Genomic DNA, 24951 nt, shown 5'->3' with positions numbered 1-24951 from the left:
CATGGACCCCACGGACATTACGCTGAGTGAAATAAACCAGACACAAGAGGACAAATGTTGCATGATCCCACTTACAGGAGGTCCCGGAAGTGGTCAAATAAACCGAGGCACAAAATAGAAGAGTGGGTGCCAGGGGCTGGAGGGAGGGAGATGGGGAGCTAGGGTGTGATGGGGGTAGAGTTTCTGCTTGTGACGATGATGAGCTGTTCTAGAAACGGATGGCGGTGATAGTTGCACAACCATGCGAATAGGGTTAATACCACGGAACTGTACATTTAAAAATGATTAACATGGTAAATTTTATGTTATGCGTATTTTACCACACACACAAAAAAGTAATAACAAAGAAAACACATGTGCCACATACCTGCAGAATTTGGTTATTCTTCTCCTGAAGCTGCAGAAACAAAGACTCTTTCTCTTTCTGGTAAAGAGACTGTGCTTGCTCACACTCCAGCCTATGTGTCTCCTCCTTTTCATGCAAAGCAACTTTCTTCTTTTCACTTCCAAATTCACCCTGTATAAAAGTATGTTATTAACAAAAACAACAAAAATGCCACTAAGCTCTAAAAATTATGCTTGTTCCATTTCTCTGCTGTTTGCTAAACCACAGTTCATTCAACAAATATTTATTGAGTCCATACTGTGCCAAGAGCAGTGATCAAAAGGGACAAAGCCACTACCCACAGCGAACATGTATTCAAATGTGCTCCTCATACAGAACATAAAGAAGACAGTTCGCTACCTTTCCCAAATGATCACATGAAGAAATGATCCATCACCAGGCTAACATGACCATCAGAATCCAAGATATTTAGAAACATAAATTCCTTTGGTTTTAAAACATAAACCCTTTTTCTTTCTAAATAATAAAAACTGTTTCTCATAAGGTTCACCTAACAAATTATATTAATGAAATAAGCTTAAAACAAAAGAAAAAAAATACAGAGGCAGCACTTCCAAAATGGCAGAATAAGGACCTCCAAAAATGTGTTCCTCTATAAAAGCACTGAGAACACTGACACTGTAAAAATCAACTTTTTCAGAGCTCTGGAAATTAAGAAAGACTTGTAACAATCCAGAGTTTACTACAAACAAAGTCTGAGTCTCCATCAAAACAGCAACTTTGAGGTATTTAAACTTGCCCTAAGGCCATCACTCCAACCTCTGGTATAGCTTTGAAAACAGCGGTCATAAGGGTTGGGGGGACAAAATGGGTTTGGATCTCCCCAAAAGCACCACCCCGCCAACTGTCACTAACTGGTCAATATTGCAGCTCACTGAAAAAGCTCCATTCTCAAAGATGATCTCACAGAGCTCACTCGTCAACAATCCTATCCCCAGGCCATTTATCAAAATCCATCAGCAGCCACTGTTCAACATCACAGTGGCCTGAAACTGATAAACTGATCACAGTTGGAGCCAATAAGAGGAAAACATAAAACTTAAAAGGAAACACTAGGGGCACCTGGGTGGCTCAGCTGTTAAGTGTCTGCCTTCGGCTCAGGTCATGATCTCAGGGTCCTGGGATCGAGCCCCGCGTCGGGCTCCCTGCTCAGCGGGAAGCCTGCTTCTCCCTCTCCCTCTCTCTCTCTCTCTCTCTCTCTCTCTCTCTCTCTGTCTCTCTCTCCCACTGCCCCACACCCCCACTGCCTGTTCTCCCTCTCTCAAATAAATTAAAACAAAACACTAGAGAATGAGACGTCAATAGGGAGCTTTGAAAGGCTCCAACATATTCCTGGGAATTTAGAAAGCAGGTATAGGGCTGTGTACTTATCAAGGAAAACCTGAGAAGGCTCTAAGAGTTCACTCCTTGTTTACCTCACACACACACAAAGTGAAAGCTAAGTAAGAGAAAGCATGCCCCAACCAGAGCCCCTCAATAAGGAGAGTAGAAAGCGGAACTAAAGAGAGCTTCTGGAGCTGAGAAGTACAATTACTGAAATGAAAAATTCATTAGAGAGGCTCAGCAGTAAATCTGAATGGGCAGAAGAATCAGCAAATATGAAGATAGATCAAATAAGATTATTCAGTGTGGAAAAGAAAAAGAAAAAAGAACAAAGAACAGTGAATAGAAAGGCGCCCAGGTGGCTCAGTTGGTTAAGTGTCCAACTCTGGATTTCAGCTCAGGTCATGATCTCAGAGATTCGCTCTCTCCCTCTGCTCGCTCGCTCTCTCCCCCTCTCTCTAAATAAATAAATAAAATATTTAAAAAGAAAGAAAAGTAAACAGAGCTTCCAAGGTCTGTGGGACACCCTCAAAGACCAACATACACATAATGGGAGTCACAGAGGAGAGGAGAAACGAACAGGGTAGAAAGACTGCTTGATGCTATAATGGCCAAAAACCACAACGTGGATGAAAATAACACAAGAAGCCCAACTAACCCCAGGTAGGATAAACTCAAAGAGATCCACCCCAAGACACATCCCAATTAAACTGTCAAAGACTAAGAAAAAGAATCTTGAAGGCAGCAAGAAAAGTGATTCAACACAAGCCATCCTCAAGGTATTATCAACAGCTAGCTTCTCAGAAACCACAGAGGGCAAAAGACACTAGGGTGATATATTCAGTGCTGGAAGACAAAGACTTAACCAAGAATTCGATATCCAGGAGGAAACTATCTTTCCAAAATGAAGGAGAAATTAAAACATTCCCAGGTAAATGAAAACTGAGAGAATTCATTACTAACAGGCCTGCCCTGAAGAAATGCTGAAGGGGGTCCTCAGGCTAAAGTGAAAGGACACTAAACATGAATTTGAATCCACATGAAGAAATGAAGAATGTGGTAAAGGTGACTGAACAAGTAAACTGAAAGACAAAATAAACATAATTTTGGTAATTTTTTTCTTCTATCTGATTTAGAAGAAACTGAATAAATCAATAAGCATAAGTTGTATATAACCATAGTTATATACAACAAATATACAACAATATATACACCGTATGACGATATTAGCACAAGGGACAGAGAAGGGAATGAGGCTACAGAGGAGAACAGATTCGTAAACTATTAAAATTAAGATGGTATTAATCTGAACTATACTGTTATAAAGTGTTCACTGTAATCCCCAGGGCAGGCACTAAGAAAATAATTTTAAAAATATATAGAAAAATAAACATCAAGGAAATTAAAATGAAAGGAAGGCAGTAATGGAAAACTAGAAAAATAAAAGAGATAAAAGATACATCAAAAGCTAACAGCAAGTACTGACACACGCTACAACATCTATAAACCTAGAAAACATTGTGCTGAAAGAAATCACACGTATTGTATGATTCCACGTCTATAAGGTCCAGAAAAGGGAAACCCACAGAAACAGAAAGATTAGTGCTGCCAAGGGCTGGGGGATGGGAGAGGCAGCTAAGGGGTGGGGAGTTCTTTTGGTGGTGAGGTGAATGTTCTGGAAGTAGATAGCAGTGACAGTTGTGCAACCTGGTGAATACACTAAAAAACCACTGAAATGTCTGCTTAACAAGAGTGATTTTTATGGTATGTAAATTGTATCTCAATAAAGTTGTTAAAAAAACAAAATAAAGCTACATTAAAAATCATAAGAGTGGGTGTGGAGTGTTCACTCATCCCGCACATTCCTCCATGAAAACAGAGTACTTGAAGCAAGAAAAGCGGTGATGTGGGTGCTGAGTCACCAAAGCACAGCAATAAGACCCAGACTTTCTCAGGTTTAAAATACTTGACAACTTCTTAGTGGAAAAGGTATGATAACCATCCAATTTAAATAGAAAAAAAATGAATGAAAAAGTTGCCTAGCAATGACAGTATTTTGTTTTCACTTTGCGTGCCACCACTAATTTAGAGTGAAATTTCTGACTTGCAGATGAGAAAGGACAGCAGTAACAGGTCCAGCCGTGCGATCTGCCTCTCTGGCAATGCTCCCGACCGGCACTTCTCCCCCTGCAGCTCGGCCAGAAGAGCTGGGTGCTGGGCCCTAGCCTCTGCAGGAGCCAGGGTACCCTGCTTGAACGAGGAGGCGGAGTCAACACTGAGCCCCTCCTCCACACACACCTACCTGTAAATAATGGATCACCTTCACTCCATGAGCCCTCACTGTGAGGACACCCAGGCCTCGGGCGACAGCTTACAGAAAACTCTGACTCACAATCATCAGGAGACGGGCATGCATGGCACAACACTAAAATCATACTTTCAAGTTACAGACACTATTTCTGAATTAACATAAATTATTTTTATAAACTTTCTCTCCTGAAATAAATTTAACTCCAAAACCTTTAAAAAGAAGCATCAAGTAAAAGCCCCAAGTTATCACACCCTGCAAAGTTTCTGAAAGTACTTGAATTACCACATTTACACCACAATTCCCCTTCTAGGGATGCTAATCCTCCGAGTGTCCGCCACAAAGTGTGGGTGAATACAGGAAAAAGCCTGAACACCAGCAGGCACCACAGACCAGCAGGGCCAAGGCCAAGGGTCAGGAACCACACTGCCTTTCCCCCCCAAAAAAGACCTCCGGGAATACTGCCGCCACTGTGCAGGACACTGGGAAATGGAAGAAACCATCAATGTCCAAGAAGAGGAAACCACACCCCCCACCCCCATCACGCGATAAACTATGACTGATTTGGGAAACAGAGGCAGAAGAAAATTTATTACATTTCCTTACTCCCTGCAGCCCACTGACAAGTCCTTGAAACAGGCAGAGTGACCTTCCTCTAGGGACTCAACTGCCTCCATGTTAATACTTTGCTCAGGGCAAAAGGCAATCCTAGCCTGACTCCCCCCTCCAGGATCCTGTGAGTCTACTTTAATGTATAAAAATTCCTCCGGAAACTTCCTCTATCTCTAAACCCCCCAAGATAGGTGTTGACCATCATCCCCCAAGCATACGGCCCACTGATGTACATCTGAAGGGTCTCATGACTCAGGTTTTATTAGATGGTAATAAAGAACCTCTTCCCAACAACAGCTAGCCCCCTCAAGGTCCTGGAAACCTTGCTCCCAAATTCCTTAGAGACTTAAGCTCTCCCTAACCCCCTCCCAACTTGAAAGTATATAACAGGCCACTCCTCATGACCCCCGTGCAGCTCTTCCTGCCCACGGGTCCCGTCCCCGGGCTCTAATAAAACCACTTTTGTGCACCAAAGACGTCTCAAGAATTCTTTCTCGGCCGTCGGCTTCGAACCCTAACGTTCTTTCCTACATCATGATTTAACAATCCAACTGGAAATGGAACCCCAGTTCTTTGGGCCCTGGGACCCTGGCACAGGCATAGGGGTGCTCCCCCCGCCAGCACCTTCAGGGAGTGGTCACGGTGGCAAACCCTGCATGCTCACTCTGCCCACTAAATGCTCTGGTTAAGATGTAGGAGGATTAAATACACGGCTCTTGGGAAACTTTCGAGCCACAGATCCCTTTCTTTAGGCAACAATCTTCCATAGAAGCAAACTTCCGTCTGAGGTCAGGTAGGAGTCCAAAAGCACCCCCGCCCCCACATGCCCTTGAGGAGCCCCCACCCCAAGTCCTGGGGCACCTGTGACCAGCAGGCTCCAGCCCTCTCTCTGGCCATATGCTCCTTCTGGGCCTCAGTGTCACTCCTCCAGGGAGTGTAGCTCCTCATCTGCCCCACTGAGGGACCCAGAGCCACACAACACAGAGCTGCACTTGCTAAAAGAGGGTGGAAGCTAAGTATATCACTTGTTACCCATCACTTTGTTTCAGGAAGGGTTTTAAAGGCAGTTCAGAGAGACACACAAAGTATGACAAGATAGCATAAACTTAATGCAGCAAGCAGCAAACACAAAGCACCCATGCAATGTGCACTGTGGGCAGGAGGAACGGCTCTAACTTTCCACCTACAAGGGGACAGTGGAGATACTTCATGCCTGTCCTGTCCAGTGCGTGCCCAGACCTGGAGTGAGGGACTTGCGAAAACGTGCACCTTCACCATAACCGAGGCAAAGGCCAAACGCGGCAGCATCGCGTGGCAGGATGGCCCCCGGGGGAAACAGGAGTCAGGTGAGGCAGTTTCAAGGGTGTGCACTCAGGAGAGGCTGCAGGACAGATTCCGGCCACTGGACCTTGACGGCCCAGTAGCTGTGGGATGGTTGTGGATGTCCAGCAGGACGTGTTCTCAGGCTACCCCCTCGCCCTGAATGGAGAGGCTCAAAGTCAAGTCTCCCTTGACTCATGCAATCCCTACCTCCATCCATAAGACCTCCTCCTACAGATAATCATTTCTATTTCCAGCCTTGAGTAAAATTCCATTTCATTTTCCATATTCTAAATGGTAAAGTCAATATAAGAAAAAGATGCCTTTAAAAGTTTATTCTCAGGTTTTTCTAAAACTCCACAGAATTCTAGGAAAAATGTCATATATTTTTTTAACCATTAAGAAACCATGACAAATATGCCTAAAAAAAAAAAAAAGTAGTATTACACAAAAAATACCAACACAGTCGGGTGCCTGGGTGACTCAGTTGTTAAGCATCTGCCTTCAGCTCAGGTCATGATCCTGGGGTTCTGGGATTAAGTCCCGCATTGGGCTCCCTGCTCAGCAGGAAGCCTGCTTCTCCCTCTGCTTCTGCCCCCCCACCTCCCCACGCGTGCGCGTGCTCTAAGAAAATCTTGGAAAAAACCCCCAATGTAATAAAAATAAATTCAACTGATAATGAATTAAAAACACTCAAACTGTATTTAAAATAACCTTACTATTTTCAAAAATTAACACATGAATAGTTTTTTTTAAATTGAAAAAAGATGAAATTGCCTTAAGCAACTGATACTGGCCATGTTGCAGATCGCTTCTGCATTCCAGAACTCTGCTTAGTGTTACCTGCACAAGGGAGATTTCTTTACGGGATGCACATCTCTAAGAAAAGGAAATCAAGCTCACGTTTCCAGAGTTCTTTTCTCACAAGCGAACTCCAAAGGGAAGTAACCTAGAAAGTAATCCAATTAGCTCACAAGCGCATGTGAAATAACTCTTCTGGTAAGTGACCCCGCTTTTCAAACAGGTGCAAAGATATTTGCGGCCCAGATAAAACCTGTCACAGGAGGAACAGCATGTCCCTGCTATTTTGGGGACGATGACCGACCCTGGCAGCCCAGAAAACGCCCAGCAAGGCTTTCCGCAGGCTCTGCCTGCAGGGTAGAGCCTGAGGGAAGCCCGCAGCAGGAACATGCAAGCACCCGGAAGTATTCCACACCAAGACAGGGACCTGATCTGACGGCCTGGGGAGTGGTATGGACACGCTTACAGGAAGAAATACGGGGGACAGGGTTAGCCAGCATCACAGGAAGCAGTAAAAACAGATCCGTGCACACGAAGCCCTGTGTGGACCCTGATCTGAACAACCACAGGAAGAGACGGGAACTGGGGGTGGATATAGGATGACTGTAAGGAATTCCTGTTCATTTTTTAAGTTAGAATGGATTGCAGTTATGTTCTTTTGGGGGAGAAAAACACACTACTTGGTAGAGACAGATGAAAACACACGGTATCTGGGATTTGCTGCAAAGTAAGCGGGCGGTGGGGGAGCGGTGATGCAGTAACACCAGCACGCACCCCCCGGGGTAGCCGGAGACAGAGGTTTACCCAACTATTTCTGTCCATGTTGAAATGTTCTCCAGTAAGAGTTAAAATAGGCTCAGAAACAGCTTCCCACCTTCCCACAAGTCCAACTGTTTTTGTGAAACCAGAGAGACAACAAAGTTCAATTAAAAAAGTATCTAACGTTCACCTCCTTAGTAGCAGGTAAAGAGATCACTTACTTGAGCAACAACTCACTTGTACAACTAGAAAAATACTTACAACATGCTGTGGGAGCACTCAGACAGGAGTCAACCCAGAAATGCCAAAACGCTGCACCCAGATACAGTATTGACAGGCGGTTTCAGAAAGCGCTCGGCTCTCTGTGTCCCCACAAGCAGCAGAGTGGGCAGTCTTTAGAGGGAGGGCTGCAGTCCATGAGACCCAGGAGAATGGCAACAAAGGGACCGCATCTTTCCCACAGTCGCCCTCAGCAGGTCCCAGAGCAGCGCTTCAGGAGAGAAGACGGACAGCCCTTCAGGCTTCGGGGTCACTAACTCAGCCCCAGATGCAGATGTGCGGGCCAGATCCCCATCCGCCAAGCACAACGGTGCAGCAGACACAGGCCAAGGCGTGCCTGTCTCACGGAGGGCTATTTCACACATCCTGCTCACAAGATGCTCATGGGACCAGGCACACGCAATGTGCCAACACCCCACTGCTGCACCAAGGACCGTGAATGATGCAGGTCCAACTCAGGCCCACTGCTGTACCTCCCTGCAGTGAAGCATCTTCCTGGAGGCCACCTGACCCCCTGTGATGGCCCCTCAGCACTGCACCCGAGGGGCCAGGGGGACACTGCGGGGACACTGAGGCGGTTAGGGGGACACGGCAGGGTAACATGGAGGGGGCTTCATCCTCTCTTAATGAAAGGTGAGTAAGAGCACCCTGTGAGGAGAAGACTATTCATGCGACTCAGCGACCAGCTGCACCCTGGGCTTCCCCGCGGTGGTCAGGCTGTGTCTCTCCGAGCCATCTTGAGGGCACAGGTCTGTGTGCGTGCATTCCTCCTCTGTCTTCTCATCCCCTCAAGTGTGAGAAACCCACCCAGAGTGGCCAGATTCAAAGCAATTTAAGAGTCCAAGAAGCAAATCTCAAGAAAAATGCCAATACCCAGACTTTTGAACCAAACAAATGGGGATAAACCTCATTTTTATGCTTCCCTTTATTTCTGTAATCTCCTGTAATTCTCATTCTGGCAAGTGCCATGGAGAAAATGGTTTAACTACTAATTTCACAAAGCAAATGATCACTACACACACAACCGAATGCATGGACTATTAACCTAGGACACGCAGAGAACACTAGAGCCTTATTTCATGGTTAGAAAGGAGGCATCACCATGCCCTTTTTAAAAAGCCCCATAGACGGGGCGCCTGGGTGGCTCAGTAGGTTAAGCGGCTGCCTTTGGCTCAGGTCATGATCCCGGGGTCCTGGGAAGATACAGAAGACACGAGTATCTCAAACCTAAAGACACGGAAGCAGAAGGGCCTCGGGGTGCAGAGCCAGCGCCCTCACACACCATCCTGCCCAGATGCGCAGGGAACTGAGGGCGGGAGCACCACAGCGGTTCACAAGGACCTCGGCTGTGTCCCAGCCTGCGGGGACTGACTCACCTGTTCAAGAGAATTCCACTGCTTTGTCAGACTTCTTCAAAAGCACAACTACACGATCTGACATACTGCTCGTACATATTCTGACAACGTTTAGGAATCTGCACACGGAACTGGAGTGTGCACGGGCTCCTAAGAGCACCTGCCGTAGCACAGCTGAGGCAGCCTGCCCTGCACGGTCCTCACCTGCTTGCAGTGAGGGCTCTTCCCTCAGCTACCGCCCTCCTCCTGTGAGCCCAGAGCCAGATGCCTCCCTGGTCATCCCCAAGGGCCCCAGCCTCTCCATGACCCCCATAAGCACCACGGCCAATCTCACCCCAGCACACCCTGCGAGGCGTCAGGAAGCCCTCGCGACCCCCAAGCAGCGCCCCTGGAGGGGTCCTGAGCCCGCCCTCCATGCCCTCCCATCCCTATGCTTCCTGAGGGCCACGGTCAACCCCTGCCTCAGGTGGTACAATCATTCCCAACCCTTTTTCCGTCCAGCCATCAGATGCCTCTGGAACAGATCTGGGCCTTGGCTGCTGCCTGCAAGGTCAGCGCCTTCCCCTCCAAGGACACCACCCTCCAGACACACCCCAGCTGGATGAATCCTGCCATCCTCCCTCTTCGCCCTGACCTCTCAGGTCACACCAACACAGTACGGCAGGGCCACTGGCACCCGTAACAGCTGCACCTGAAGACGCCTGCAAAGATGAGCAGGGGCTGGCCGCGGGCATCACCCCCCCTTCTTGGCAGGCTCCCTGGAGGCCCCGCTGCTCTAGGCCCTGAGAAGCAGCAGAGAACAAACAAGGGAAGAGGGACAACAGCCACGACTACCCCTCTCTCTGCCTTCGGCGGCTCTGTGCGGGCTGCAGGGCTCGAGGGCCAGGAGGGAAGAAGTGGGTGTGCACTGCTCTGCCTTCGGCGGCTCTGTGCGGGCTGCAGGGAGGGCTCGAGGGCCAGGAGGGAAGAAGTGGGTGTGCACTGCTCTGCCTTCGGCGGCTCTGTGCGGGCTGCAGGGCTCGAGGGCCAGGAGGGAAGAAGTGGGTGTGCACCACGCAGGCGGGGACGTGCTCGTCAGAGAGACGACCTGGCTGCAGAGGTGAGTGCGTGCGCACAAGAGAACGGCACAGCCAGCACGAAACAGACAAGGGAGAGGAGGGTGGGAGAGGGGTCTGAGTGCCCGTGTGGAAGAGTTTATGCAGGGCTGTGCCCCCACATCAGACGGAGCAGCCTGCGGTGCAGAGGGCGGGGACCAGCGTGCACGAGAGAGATTACGGGGGAGGCCGCCTTGCACAGGCAACTGTTGCTGGACCGGACTGGGGGCGCTCTGACACATTCTGCCCCTCCACCCCCGCGCGCCTCCCTCCACCCACCGTCGACCCCCCACCCCCCGCGCGGCCCCGCGCGCCTCCCTCCACCCGACCCCCCACCACGTGGCCACCCTGAGGAAGCCCCTGGTCGCCACGGCAGAACATAAGACACGCTCGCAGAGACAAGCATGCAGACGGCAGGAAGAGAGCTGCCCTGAGACCTGCCTCACCTGCTGCACTCCCGGAAGCTCAGGGGGTACCAGGGCTTTCACACCCTCACCCTGATTCCCGCTCCTCTGCGTCCTCAGGCCATCCTCCGCAGGCGGGAGCTCCTGGCCACGTTTCAGAGCCTGCCCGTGTCGCCCCTGAGTCAGAGCACTGGGGTGAAAAGCACCCTTCCTCTGCAGCTGCTTCTCCAGGTCCGCTCTCAGCTGCTCTAGAGCCCACCTGTGCCCCTCCCGCATGGCCTGCAGCTCAGACAGCCGACGCGATTCCAGGGAATCCAGGTGTGACGCATGTCTTGCCTCCAAAGCACTGACCGCCGCGGCATGCTGTGTCTGCAATTCAGCCACACGGGCCTCTGAAAGAGCCCGCTGCTCACTCTCCACAGAGGCCCGCAGCTCCTCCACCTCGGCCTGGTGCCGGGCCTCCAGCTCCGCCGTCAAGGACAGAATGTGCTGCTGGTGTCTCTCCTGGAGGAGATGCAGCTCACAGGCGTGCTTCTCCTGGGCCTCCCGAAGGACGGCATCTTGTTCCGCAGTGAATTTCTCTGTGATTTCTTTACGTTCTTTTAAAAACCTGAGAGGACATGCAAAGTGAACTTGGGCAGCAGAACACAGTCATAAAAGCACCAACCTCACTTGGAAACACCTACTCACCACCTTTCTTACAGGAAACACTACATCGTTGCCTTGTTTTAACTGTTCTTGCTCCTTCTCCCTCTGCCACAAATGGCCTGAGAAGACCACCATCAGAAATAAGTGGAGAGTGAAGGGGCCACACGAAGCCAGAGGAGCTCAAAGGACAGAACCCAGGCATCCCCGCTCACAAACTGAGTGGAGGACACAGGATCCACAGCAAGAAACCGCACATGTATTTCCGACAGACATCATGGCAAAGCAGATGAGACCACTCACTCGAGGCAAGAAGGACCTTGACAGGGAAGGGGCAGCAGGATCGCTTGTAGGAGCCCACAGGGCCATAAAGAACAAAGACCTCAGAAAAACTTTGGTTGTGAATTAAGGGACACGAATTAAAAAGAGCCACCGGTGGGGCTGGCTGGCAGAAACACTTCTAATCAAAGCACCCAGGATCCCACCAGGAACTGAAAACGCCTCAACCTCAACGGGGCGCACGCTGCCTATCAGTGACGCGCCCTGGTCAGTTCACCAGATAACTCTGGAAGCGTGTCCAGAGATTATCGCATTTACCCTCACCACACAGTGAGAGCACGAAGGTTTTGTGAGGTTGAGCACAGGGCCTGTGTCCATCCAGCTTACACATGGTGGGCTGAGATCTGAACTCGAGTCCTCAGACCCCAGATCAGAAGCTCCTGCACCTCACTCATGATGGTGGGGAGCAGCTGATACGTGAGAATAAGCAGCACCAACAGCAAGTGTAATGGCGCCAAGACTCACAGACACCCCCAGTCACGACAGCCGGGCTTGCAAAGAGTTAGCACTGACAGGGGCCAAGAACCAAATCACGTTCTAAATCTATTTAAAATTTAAGGGAAGTATGCATAAATTTTAGGAAACAAAACATTTACTTTTTAAAATATGTTTGAGTTTTAAAAACACATAGAACTAATATGGATGAACTGCATGACCTTTTGATAAGTGAGGTCTCAATTCTTGCTTTTGAAATTTTAAAATGTGCAAAGAACAAAAACGATGTGGAAGATGCATGCAGAGTGGCATCCACCAAGGAACACAGGCTCCACCAGCAGGATCTGGACACAGTCTCTGACTTGTCCCAGCACATCTCAGTTCTGGGACATGATATGACATGATATCCTGCTGTCATTTTAGGGTGAAGACCAGGTATCGGGGACTCAGTACACACCACGCTCCGCCCCACCTTCCTGCAGACCTTCCCACCCTACTCAAAGCCCACAGCACGTCCTCCCAGGGGACCTGCCTCTCACACTCTGCTGGGCATCTTGGGGTCAGGCCTTAGGTGGGGCACTGGCCGACGGCTCTACAGCTAATACACTGCTACAGGAACGTTACCCACCTGTTCTGTGCCTGCATCAGCTGGAGGGCACAGTCCTCCTTCAGGCGGAGTGCGGCGAGCTCCCAGGCCTGGTCTGCGGGAGCCAGACGACCACCCGGCTCCCGGCCACACTGGCTGCACTGTGGACACTCGTCCCCTGCGAGCCCGAGCTCCAGCTGCTGTAGCCGGCCCTGCTGCTCCACCAGGGACCCCTCCAGGTCCAGGATCTGGGCTGCCTGCTGATCCTGAAGTTGCCTCATTTTGACTTCTCGAAGCTCAAACTTGTTTATTATTGACTGCTTCTCAGCTTCAGCTTGTTCTTTCAGGTCAAGGAGCATCAGCGCGAGTTCCTCTTCAGCTTTTTTCTTTAGATTCTCACTTGCCACTTTCCATTCTGCTTCTTTGTCTTTGAATTCTTGCTTCATCAGCTGTAACTTCTCCTTGGCTTTCTTCAGCTCCTCCTGGTGATCTTCAACCAAGTTATGTTTTACCTACAGATAACAATTTCATTTAAGACAGAAGAAATTAAAGGAGAAGATTACTGGCAGGAATGGCACCCAAACCAGCTGTTCTTCACCTCTGGAGTTGGCAGGTCTTGACAAAAACTAACCAAGCTCAAAACATACACACACGTGCGGAGCAAACAAAGATAGCGTCGGAGGCCTTCTGTGTGTGTCCAGAGCAGCAATGGGGGGCAGTCAGGGGAAGGCCGACCACAGCAGAGTAGAGCCACCATCAGCAAAAAGCCCAGAGTCCACGAGAACGGGAGCAGCAAACGGTGTAATGAGCTCAGATCTGTGGCCTTGCTTCATTCATCTTCCATTATCTACAAGGAACCTGGTCAAAAGACTGATGAACTAAAATTTAAACTTTTAATAAGAGTATCTTGTGAAAAGGGAGGTTACTCACAATGCTGAGGACAGGCAAATGTCCTGATTTTCAAAAAAGGAAGGAAAGCAGGTCAATAAACTACTAAACATCATCAAAAAGAAACAAAAGTAAAAATGGTATCGAAGACTGACCTCAACTCATTTAAAAAGTCAGTCATTAAAGGGGCACCTGGCTGGCTTAGTCAGTAAAGCATGCAGCTCTTGACCTCAGGGTCATGAGTTCAAGTCCCACGTTGGGTATACAGTTTGCTTAAAAAAAAATAAGTTATTAAAAACAAGTTTGGGGTCATGCTTCTGGAGATGGCTGAGAAGCTCTAATAAGGCCAACCCTCCGAGAGGGTAACAGCTATAAAGGCTGGAAAAAATATAAGAAACTACCTGAAGGCCTGAGAGAGCATCTAAAAGCAGACAGATTGTGGAGAAGGGCTGGACACCCAGAAGAAAGAAATGGCACTGGGCAATTTACCTGTCCACGCCATGCACACAGAAATCCCAAAATCTCATTTGTTTGAGCAGAGGACGTAGAAAGTGAAAGGTGAAAGCCCATTAGGACAGAGCCAGAGAGGCAGCTGCAAAATCTTTGCGTTAACCTAGCCCAAATCTCAAGTGGATCCCTGATGCACACATGTGTGGGCAGACTCCAAGAGCAGACCAACACAGAGAAGATGCAATGTGGAATCAGAATCCAGCCACGTTAACTGTCTGCTAAAACAAACAAAAAAATCAATACTCTTCAGTGGTACATAATAGAATCCACAGTCTCCACAATGTATCATTCACAATGTCCAGGATACAATCCAAAATTAGTTGATACACAAATAAAAAGGAAATATGATACGTGCTAAAAAGAAAATACAATCACTGGAGAACCCCAAGATGATACAACTGCTGAAACTAACAAAGGTTTTCCTTTTTGTTTTTTGGGTTTTTTTTGTTTTTTTTTTTAAGATTTTATTTAAGAGAGAGACACAGCAAAGGTTTTAAAAGCAGATATCCTAACTGCATTGATGAGCATAAGAAAAATATGCTCATAATGAGTAAAAGGATAGCAAATCATGGCAAAGAAAAAAGACATTCTTAAAAAGAACTGAATAGGGGGAAAAAAAGAACCAAATAGAAATTCTAGAATTGGAAAGCATAGTATCTAAAATGTTAAAATTCGCTGGGTGGACTTAAAAGCAGATCAGAGCTAACAAAAGAGTCAGTGAACTGGAAGATCAACAGAATTTAACCAACAGGAAGGGGAAAGATTAAAAAAAAATAAAATGAACAGAACCTCAGAAAATGAAAGACAGAACATCCATGTAAATGGAGTTCCAGGAGGAAAGGAGAGAATGGAGCAGAAATAAAAAACTGAAGAACATACTTGGTAAAAATCTCCCAAATCTGGGGAAAGACAAAAATGTACAGAATTCTCTGTAAGTCACTAAAACAGATCACCTTTTTAGTAATGTCATTATTAAATAAGAAAAAAATAAGGTCAATTGAGTGTAAGGTTTTGTTTTTATTTTCTGAGGTAACTAGGTCAGAATCAATTTTAGGTACTGATTTTAAGAATTTCATGAGAGAAAAAAGTATCAAAGAAAATCACACCTAGGCACATTGTGGTAAAATGACTGAGAATAAAAGATAAAAAGAAAAACCTCTGAAGCGGTCAAAAGAAAATGACACGTTACAATCAGGGAAATACTGATTTGAGTGACCACGGACCTATCAGAAATAAGGTCAGAAGTGACATCTTTAAATCCTGAACAAAAATCTTGCCTTCCAAATGTAGCCAAAAATTTCTTCAAGACAGACTGTAAAATAGAGACTTTTAGCTAAAAGAAAACTTGCGCAGATGTACACAAGAAAGGCTAAAGGAAATGCTTCAAGCTGAAGGAAAGTGATACCAAATGGAAACTCAAATCTTTGGGAGGAAAGAAAGAGCCCTGTAAAATGTTGTAAATCTAAGACTCCTTTTCCTTTTAATTTCCTTCAAGTACCTATGACTATTCAAAGCAAAATTTACATCGTGGAATTTAACCACGGATGCAACACCTATAAAAATTATAGCATAAAAGACAAAGAGAACATGACAGATGCACCTACACAACCATAGAGCTCTTACCTTTCACCTGAAATGGCATAATGTTAACTCTGAGAAGACTGTGAGAATGTATATTCTAATCCCGAAAGCAACCATTAAAACACATAATACAAAGTATAATTTGAAGTCAACAGATACATTAAAATCAATTCTAAAAATATTCAAATAATCCAAAAGGCAAGAAAGAAAGAACACAGGAAACAGAAAGAGAAAAAACACAAAGAAAAACAGATGGACCACGTAGAAAATAGTAAAATGGCAGACATTATCTCCAACCAGATCAATAATGAAGTGAAAGATTAACAAACTAAGTACTCTAATTAAAAGGCAGTGTTTGTCAGAATGGATTTTAAAAAATATTCAACAATAGGGGTGCCTGGGTGGCTCAGTCGGTTAAGCATCTGCCTTCAGTTCAGGTCATGATCTCGGGGTCCTGGGGCTCAGGTCATGATCTCGGGGTCCTGGGATCGAGCCCCATGTCGGGCTCCTTGCTCAGAGGGGAGTCTGCTTCTCCCTCTCCCTCTGCCCCTCCTCACCTCCCCCACTTGTGCTCTCTTTCTCTCTCTTTCTCAAATAAAATAAATAAATCTTAAAAAAAATATTCAAGTATATGCTACGCATATATGTAATACATTAAAAAATAAATACACGGTCTCTGTACCCAGTTCCTGACACGCAGCTGCTAAAACCCTTGGAATTTCTGGAATTATAAGAATCTTTTGTACAGGGTGCCTGGGTGGCTCAGTTGGTTAAGCGACTGCCTTCGGCTCAGGTCATGATCCTGGAGTCCCGGGATCGAGTCCCGCATCGGGCTCCCTGCTCAGCAGGGAGTCTGCTTCTCCCTCTGACCCTCTTCCCTCTCATGCCTTCTATCTCTCATTCTCTCTCTCTCTCAAATAAATAAATAAAATCTTTAAAAAAAAAAAAAAGAATCTTTTGTACACTAATGAGATGAGAGGTGGCTGGGGACCTCAGGTGGTTTCAGGATGGGAGCTGGTCCCCAGAAAAATCAAGGCAAGATTAGAGGGTTGGAAATTTCAGCCCCACCCCAACCAATCGCCAATGATTTAATCAAACACGCCTACGTAATGGAGCTTCCATAAAAACTCCTAAATGGTGTGATCTGGAGAGCTTCCAGGTGGGTGCACACGGCAGTAAGAAGAGCGGGCATAGAAGCTGCCTACCACTGCACACCTCGCCCTACGCATCTCTTCCATGCATCCTTCATAATAAACTGCTAGTAGTAAACCATTTCCCTGAGCAGTGTGAGCCTGAAAAGAGGTGTGGGTGGGCATGGGAATACGCAGGCTCCGAAGCCAAGGCAGACCGAGATGAGCAGGTCATGCCGGGACCCAGTAACTGCAAATGGGTTCTGGCGTGGGGCAGCCTCACAGGACTGAGCCCTGAAACTACGGGCGTCCAGCACTGACTCCAGCCAGTCTCCAGAGATCTGAAGTAAAATGGACAGAAAAGGGAATGCCAGGCAAACAATGTGGATGAAGGCCGGAAGAACTGTATTCATGAAAGAGAAAGCAGACTGCGGTGCAAACAATGCTACAGAGGAGAGGGAGAGGGAGTACTTTCTCAGGAAGACAGGACAATCACAAATGTGCGTGCATATGTAATAACTTCAAAATACTCAAACACTGACAAAATTAAAGGGAAAAATAGATCATTCTATACCCCTCTCTCAATCATTGATGTAAGCAGATAAAATGGTGGTCCAGGAAAGATACTACACACACACACCTGAACATCAAAAGTCATGGAGGAAAGTCTGCCCTTGACTGAATGGTGCCTGAGGCGGCCACATGCTGAAAAGCACAGACCGCCAGCAAGTAAGTCCACCTACGGCGGCCCACACAGCACAAAGCTCTATCCTTACTTCTGCTTTGCCCCAAGTCGTCACCAATGCCTTAGAGAATGACCTGTGATGAGACATGCAGGTAATAACTTCGTATGAAACCAAGTGTTGATGGAGAATGAAAATCCAGAAAGACCTTCACGGGAAAGAACACAGGGTGAGAGCATCAGCCCACAAGCACGAAGGTGGGGGAATAAGGCTTCGTCAGGACACTGGTGAAAGACTCACAGCTCAAGCTACGTCAACTCTGTTACTCCGACCCAGGGATGAGCCACGCCCTGCGCTGCGCAGACAGTGAAACCTGCCAGGAATCTAGGCGAGGCTTACACACCAGAGCTCCGCCAGTGTGGGCGGTGCGGCGGGGCTCTCCTCACGCACAGGGCACACTCTACAGCCACACAACCGACAGTCAGCAGAAGAGTCCAGGGGCTCAACACCACTGGGCACAATGGGGCGCACAGGGCCTGCCGCCCGTCTGAGGATGCCCAGCTAGCCCCCTAACCCTGGAGGCAGGGTGAAGAAGCAACAAGGAGCCAAACCCTGGCTCGGGTCGGGGCGGAGCCCTGTCCTGACTCTGAGGAGGCACGAAGCAAACAGGGCTGCAGGAAGCAGGGGGGACGGAGCACTAGGACCCGCACTGACCTCCACAGGAGCCTGCCGCCATGGAAATGGGCCAGAATCACACTTACCCTCTCCAAGTCCTCTTTCAGGTGGACTTCATGCTGCAACTTCTCATGTAAATTTCTATTTTCTAGTTTTAAGACATCGATTTCTTCCTTGAGCTCTGTCTGAAGAAGTGAGAGTTTAAGCTTGTGCTCAGTTTCCAAACCCAAGACTCTGGCCGCCACCTCTGTCTCCACCTCCAAGGCCGTATCCTGTGCACACGGGAGAGGCACCCGAGCAAGCTCTGTGGGGGGACAAAGAGGCAAGCAGGACAATCAGGCACGAACCTCAAGGACACCACACACAGCACAGACAAGGACACTCACCTTCCAATGCCTCCCACAACACAGACACCTGGAACTCCGGCAAGCCCTGGGTGAGCCCAGAGGACGGGCTGCCCTGTCCTGAGCTACGCATACCCACTCACCACCCACTCCATCCCGTCAGCTGGGGTACCAGGTGACTGTTTTCAACTGTGGGAACGTGTGGGTCTGGGCCAGGGGGCTTCCTCCTGGGCTGTTCAAGTCAGGACTTGGCAGCTTCCTAGGCTCAAGAATGAGCTGAGCAGCGGACAGAAGCACTGTGTGTGTGCCCATCAGCGCCCAGCGACCACAGCGCATGTGCAGCGGCTGCGAAGGATCTCCCGCGCCAGGAGAGAGAGAGAGAGAGGCAAATGCCAAGCACAACGTGACCTTGGCTCTCAGGAGCTATGCTCCTCCTCTTAGCCCGTCTCTTCAGCTCCAAGGGAGCCCTTGCCCAAAACGGGTAGTCGTGTCAAAGCACCCCAGCATGGATCTGGACCCCCACAACCTCGCCATGGGACCCCTCTGCCTTGCCTCCTCCATGCTACAAGGGGTGGCAACGGCGTCCATCCCCCCTGGAATCCGCGTCCAAGGCTGGCCTTACACCTGCTCTCCTCAGCAGTGGGGCCACTGCCTGCCCCCATCTGCTGCATCCACTGGGAGGACCTCAGCTTCTCCAACCACCCCCGTCTCCTGTGACCCCAGTGCTGCACCTGGTCAGGCCCAAGCCCAGCCCCTTAACTCTGAGGACACCACCAGGGAGGATCTGCAGAGTTAGAGGCTGGGATGTCCAAATAACCCACGTGGAAGCCCCCAACCTTCCCACATATCGGTTCCTGTGGGCTGAATGGCCACCAACACAGGCAGCAGGGAAGTGCACACACCTTCGCCAGGCCCTTCTGAGAGCCCTACACGTTGCTCCCCTTCCAACACCTGGGTCCCTACGAGGCCCACCTCCTGCCGGGCTTCCAGGGAGGACTTCAACGCTGCTCGTTGGCACCGGTGGTTTTCTTCTAACTGCGTATGCAAATGAGGGAAAATCGCACAGAGGAAACATTACAAGGGGCCTCTTTACCACGTCACCTAATCACTGCCTCCCGTGTCAGCCTTGCTGGGCCATGCATGCTCACGCCATCTCCCCCGTCCCCAGCATCTCACCTCCAGGGGGCCAAGTAACTCAGGGAGATGGCAGACCATAGCCCTGAGGAGACAGGTGCGCACCACTGGCTGGAGAGCCCTCCTCACTCCCATGCAGTGCTCACCAAGTCCCAACGCTGAGCTGCAGGGATGCCAAGTGGGCCATTCCTGGGAGGCTGATCAGAATGTTCCTGGACCTGAACTGCAGGCAGACCCTGACCACCAGACCCCCTTCCCAGGGCCAGGGCCACTGCCAAACACACCCTGCCCCACTGTGGGGGCTCCCCCCAGCCTACTTACTCCCAAGCCCCCTCACTCCCCACTCTGTGTCTCCGCACTGCACTTCCCCTCCCAGAGTCAGACACATGCCTGGCCTGCTTGGGACACGGACCTGCCCAAGAGGAAGGGGCCCCAACGGAAGGGTCTCTAGTCACTGCTGTGAGCACACCTGACAACAAGCCCAGCCCAAGTATCCTGAGGGGGGCGAGGGAGGGAGGGAGGGAAGGAGGGAGGAAGGGAGGTTATAAGGAAAGGGCTCAGTGCATGTGCTAAACTCTCCTGTTCCCCTTAAAATGCAGCCAGTAAACCCATCTTCCTCAAAAACCACAGAGGAGTCATATCAACCTCAACTTTAAGCTCACAATAAGCTCAAATTATCTTTTAAAGCAAGACTTAAATTCCTACATTGTTATAGAAACAAACCACTTGAGTGACAGGAAGAATCAAGTCCAGAAACAGACTTGTGCCCCTGGGACAACTAAGCACACAAAAGGTTGTGTTTTAACAAGTCATGCCTGAAAGAGTGACTTGCCATTTGGAAAAAGGTCTTAAGCTCAGAGCCTACACCTCCTGCTGGACAACAGCTAAGTTCCAGGTGGATGAAAAATAGAAAGACTTAAAAAGAATCAGAAGAAGGGCACCTGGGTGGTTTAGTCGGTTAAGCACTGCTTTGGGCTCAGGTCATGATCCTGGAGTCCCAGGATCGAGCCCCATGTCAGGCTACCTGCTCGGCGGGGAGCCTGCTTCTCCCTCTGACCCTCCCCCCCGACTTGTGCTTGCTCGCTCTCTCCCCCTCTCACACGCTCTCTCAAATAAATAAAACCTTTAAAAATAAATAAGTAAAATAAAGAACAAAATAAAAGAATCAGAAAATAATGCAGGAAAGCACTGGGCACTCTGAGAAAGAGGACGAAGAGCCAAGGGCCAGGGGAGGACCCACAAGTGCAGACCCGGGCCCACGAGCACCAGCGCGAGACTGAGCACAGCTGAGTCCAAAGGCGAGCAGAGTGGGCCCTCTGAACCACAGGGGAAGGGGGGCAAATGCCACAAGAGCAAAGGTGTAAAGGGAGAGCTTCAGAGGGGAGAATAGTCAATTTCAAGCGAAAAGAGGTCCGACCTCATTTAAAACCAAAGAAACACAAGCTGGAAAAGATACTGGCTGTCCATCAGCGAGGAACACAAAGGCAATGTCCAGTGGTAGTGGAGGAGGGGGGTGCGTCGGGTTCCCACACCCCGCTGGGGGGAGTTCAGCCAGACACCCTGCAGAGGGCACGGTGGCCTGCCAACATTCCAGCGCACACACTCACACAGATCCCATCCCTCTCCTTTTCCCGCCTTCCTGAAACGTGGCTACGATGACCAGGAAAACCTAACTTAGAAGCCCGTGAGGAGAGGAAACGGGAAGAGGTCTTCAAGACACCAAAGCTGACCAACCTCGGAAGAAAAAGTCAGTGATCACGGCAACGTCCAGGGCCCAGGCAACAGAAGGGCTGCACGCACCCAGGGCCCGCGGGCCGAGGCTGGCCACGGGGGGGCGAGGGACCTGGCCATCTAAGACAGGACCCCAGGAGGAGCTCTGCCACTGGCCTCCCTGAAACCAGGGAGGCCTCACACCACCGGTGAAGACATGGCCACGAGTCACAAACCACACAGGGGACCCTGACATCCACACAGCACAGACACCCAAACGGACAGACGGAAAGCAGGGACACACGGGAAGCAGGAGAAATGCTTCAACACCGACAGTCTCCAGAGAGGCGCGTGACAACGCTGCGCCCGTGGCACAGACAGGACACAGCAAGAAAGCAAAACCCCTAGAAATGAAAAATGACAACAGAAATAAGAAATTTAACTGAAGAACTGAGAACAAAGCTCACAAGAGCTGCAAGGACACTGAAGAAGAGCAGTGACAAAACCAGCCTCCTGGGAGCGAAGGCAGGTTCTCAGACACAGGCTCCCCCCCTCCCCAGCATGAAAAGTGGACACACACGCACGTGAACAGCTCACTGAAAACTCCAGGGCACTCACGGGGACCTCAGAGGGGCTGGCGGCACGAGCAGCCCAGACACGAAGGGAGAATCAGCAGGATGGGCAGGACGGCGGCCTCCACGGCGCAGGGGCGAGAGGACAGAGAACACGTGCCAGACTCACACCCGCCACACACAGGAGAACGGAACAGGCTCTCAGGGGGCTCCCCGCAGGCACCCTGGAGTCTCCACTGAGGGAACAGGTGCAGCAAAGAGAGGGGCCACGTGCAGACACACGCCTGCTCCCCAGGCAGGAGGGACCACCCAAGGAGAAGGCAGGGCGACTACAGGACGACAGTGGGCGGGGGCCCAGAAGGCAGGGCAGGGCTGTGGACAAGGACCCCGAGGCACTGCTGTGCTGGCTGCGAGGGCTCTGCTGCTGCAGAAGCCACACCACGCCCAGCGGGACACAGGCCGCACTCCTGTCCCCAGGAAAGAGTCACACGCAGAGACAGTTCTAGCAAAGGACATTAACAACGGGAAACTGGAAGCGGCCTGCTAAGCAGGATAAACTGGGTCCCCAAAATTCACAGGTCCAAGCCCGAGCCTCCAGCACCTCAGAATGGGACTATCTGGAGACAGAGACGCCAGGGGTGCATGTGCACGGAGGAACCACATGAACAGGCAGCTCGAGAGCGGCCAACCACAAGCCGAGGAGACAGGCCTCAGGAGAAACCAGCCCTGACCTCCAACTTCCAGCCTCCAGACTGAGATGATAAATTTCTGCTGTTCAATCATCTGGTCTGTGGTATATTCATGATGGCCACCCGAGGCGACTGAGACCAAGAGATGCTGACGCCGAAGCTGTGCTCACTGGGGCAGAGCACGTGCACGGGGCCAGCACAGCCCATCACGGTACGCCACCTGCCCAGGGTGGTGGCCACAGAGACCCGGGCTACCAACACCACAAGGCATCACCATCAAATAAAAGGGAACCTCGGGTGACAGGAAGGCCACACTGACCACATCTCAAGTGCTCGCAGTCCATGTGTCCACGGACTGACGAACGGATAACGAACACACGGTGTGTACACAATGGAGTGTTACTCAGCCATAAAGAACGGGATCCTGCCATTTGTGACAACGTGGACGGACCTCGAGGGTGTAAGCAAAATAAGTTAGTCTGAGAAAAACACGTCCCACATGACCTCACTTACATGTGAAATCTTAAAACTGAGCTGACAGATAGAGAACAGACTGGTGGCCGACAGAGTGGGGGTCGGGTGGACAGAATGAGAGAAAGTGTCAGAACGTACGAACCTCCAGTTACAAAACAGAGAGTCTGGGGATGTAGTGCGCAGCACGGGGACTACAGATAAGAACTCTGTACCGTACACCTGAAAGCTGCTGAGAGAGTAGATCTTAAAGTTCTCAATCACAAGAAAAAGAAACTCTGCAGCCCCGGGTGCTGACAGACGTTAAGTGGACCCGCTGTGGCGGTCACTTGCAATACACACAAACGTCAGCACCTTGTGCACCTGAAACGAACGCTGTGTCCGTTTCCCGTCAACAAAGGACAGAAGGGCCCATCACCTCAGGCTGAAGGCGGAGTCCGTCGCAGGGTTCTCTTCTTTCTTCCTCAGACCTCTCTTCTAAAGACACACTGGGTGGACTAAGAGAAAATGTGTTTTAAAACCTCCTCACATGCCCTTTCTCCTCCCTGCTCCCTCCACAGCGATCCTACTTTCCATCAAGGACAGGAGCCCTCGGCTGAGCAGGCCATGTCTGTGGGACCACATGGCGGGACCTTGTGAGGGAGCAGAGGGGACCCCGGGTGCCGCTCCTAGCCTTAACGCTCTCTTGCTTGGAGGCCCAAACAGAAGCTGTGTTTCTAAAACACAAGGCTCCTGCTCTCCACTGGCATGAAATTACAAACATAACTAGATTTCAATTCAGCTCAAGGTTCCCACATTTCAAAAACATGCTGATGATGAAAAGGACTTATGCACCTGATTTCCACAGACTCCAGAAGAGACTCTTCATTCACCTGCAGCCGCTGCTGTAACACAATCAGGTCTTCTTGGTAGCTTTTCTCAGCCTCCTCTAATTTCTTCTCAAAGTAAATTCTCAACTGCTCCAGCTCAGACTCGTGCTTGGCTTTCTCTCGCTGCCGCTGCTGCTGGAAGTCTCGCTTTAGGCGCTCTAGCTCTTCCCCGTGAGGCGTGAGGGCCGGGAGCTGGTCGTGGAACTCTTTAATGGGAAGGAATTACGCAGTCACCTTCAGACGAAACACTGAGGAGACATCAGGAGACACTGCAGACCTCAACTCCAGATAGGGCTCCAGTCCCAGCACCTGTGAAGGTGAAGCGGGACCCCTCCGTGGCTTACGGTGGGCGGCGCCTCACACTGGGAGGTGGCCTGGGCAGCCTCAGCGGATCCCACGGGCCCCCCCGAAGCAGAGTGCTTTCCCAGGCTGGTGCTGAAGGCGTCAGAGGCCAGAAGTGTGAGAGGCACTCCACGTGCGGCTCGGGCCACAGGGCAGAGATGTGGGCAGCCCCCAGGACCTGAGAGCCCCAGCCAACGGCCAGCAAGGAAACAAGACCTCGGCCCTACAACCGCAGGGACTTAGTGAGCCACGGCGAGGCCCAGCCAACACCCTGATTCCGGCTGCGGGTGATCCTGGACAGAAAACCCAGGCACGCCCTCCCATTCCAACCTACATAACATCTGCCGGCTAATAAACGTGAGTGGCTTCTAGCCACTAAATCTGGGATGTTTCATTAAGAGCAAAAGAATAGTAATACACACTGACCTCGAGAAAACGCATCACCATTGCTGTTTTCAGCAAGAAAATGCTACAAGCTGCTTAACAATAATTAATAATCAGCTTTCAAATAACGTGGCTATAAACTGGTCCCTACCCAGAAGTTTCAAGACAAATATCCCTGGAAGGACCCCCAGAGGCCAGGGTGAGGCTTCCCCTATGGGCCTCGTGAGAGCTGACTGCTCAGGAGCTCAGGAGCGCCATGAGCTGCACCCGCCGCCATCAACAAACAGGCGCGAGCAGACAGGC

The 24951-nt window shown here is 49.9% G+C and overlaps 1 protein-coding gene across 9 annotated transcripts in view; it reads right to left on the bottom strand.

Moving 5' to 3' along the window:
- The window catches only part of PCNT (pericentrin), a 127786-nt gene that overhangs the window by 66282 nt on the left and 36553 nt on the right, over window positions 1-24951 (bottom strand). For all 9 annotated transcript variants that reach the window (XR_003517818.2, XM_027581722.2, XM_027581727.2 and 6 more), the window contains 7 exons: window positions 23888-24128; window positions 23472-23550; window positions 19380-19512; window positions 18220-18437; window positions 12709-13178; window positions 10704-11271; window positions 368-517 (listed from right to left, as the gene is read on the bottom strand). Coding sequence is in view for 8 of the 9 variants with exons in the window: in XM_027581722.2 (XP_027437523.2) it covers window positions 368-517; window positions 10704-11271; window positions 12709-13178; window positions 18220-18437; window positions 19380-19512; window positions 23472-23550; window positions 23888-24128 (1859 nt within the window). In the remaining variant the exon portion in view is untranslated. The remainder of the gene's footprint in view (window positions 1-367; window positions 518-10703; window positions 11272-12708; window positions 13179-18219; window positions 18438-19379; window positions 19513-23471; window positions 23551-23887; window positions 24129-24951) is intronic.

Source organism: Zalophus californianus, chromosome 1, assembly GCF_009762305.2.
Source record: "Zalophus californianus isolate mZalCal1 chromosome 1, mZalCal1.pri.v2, whole genome shotgun sequence".
Lineage (NCBI taxonomy): Eukaryota > Metazoa > Chordata > Mammalia > Carnivora > Otariidae > Zalophus > Zalophus californianus.
This window is presented reverse-complemented; position numbering and strand designations above follow the sequence as displayed.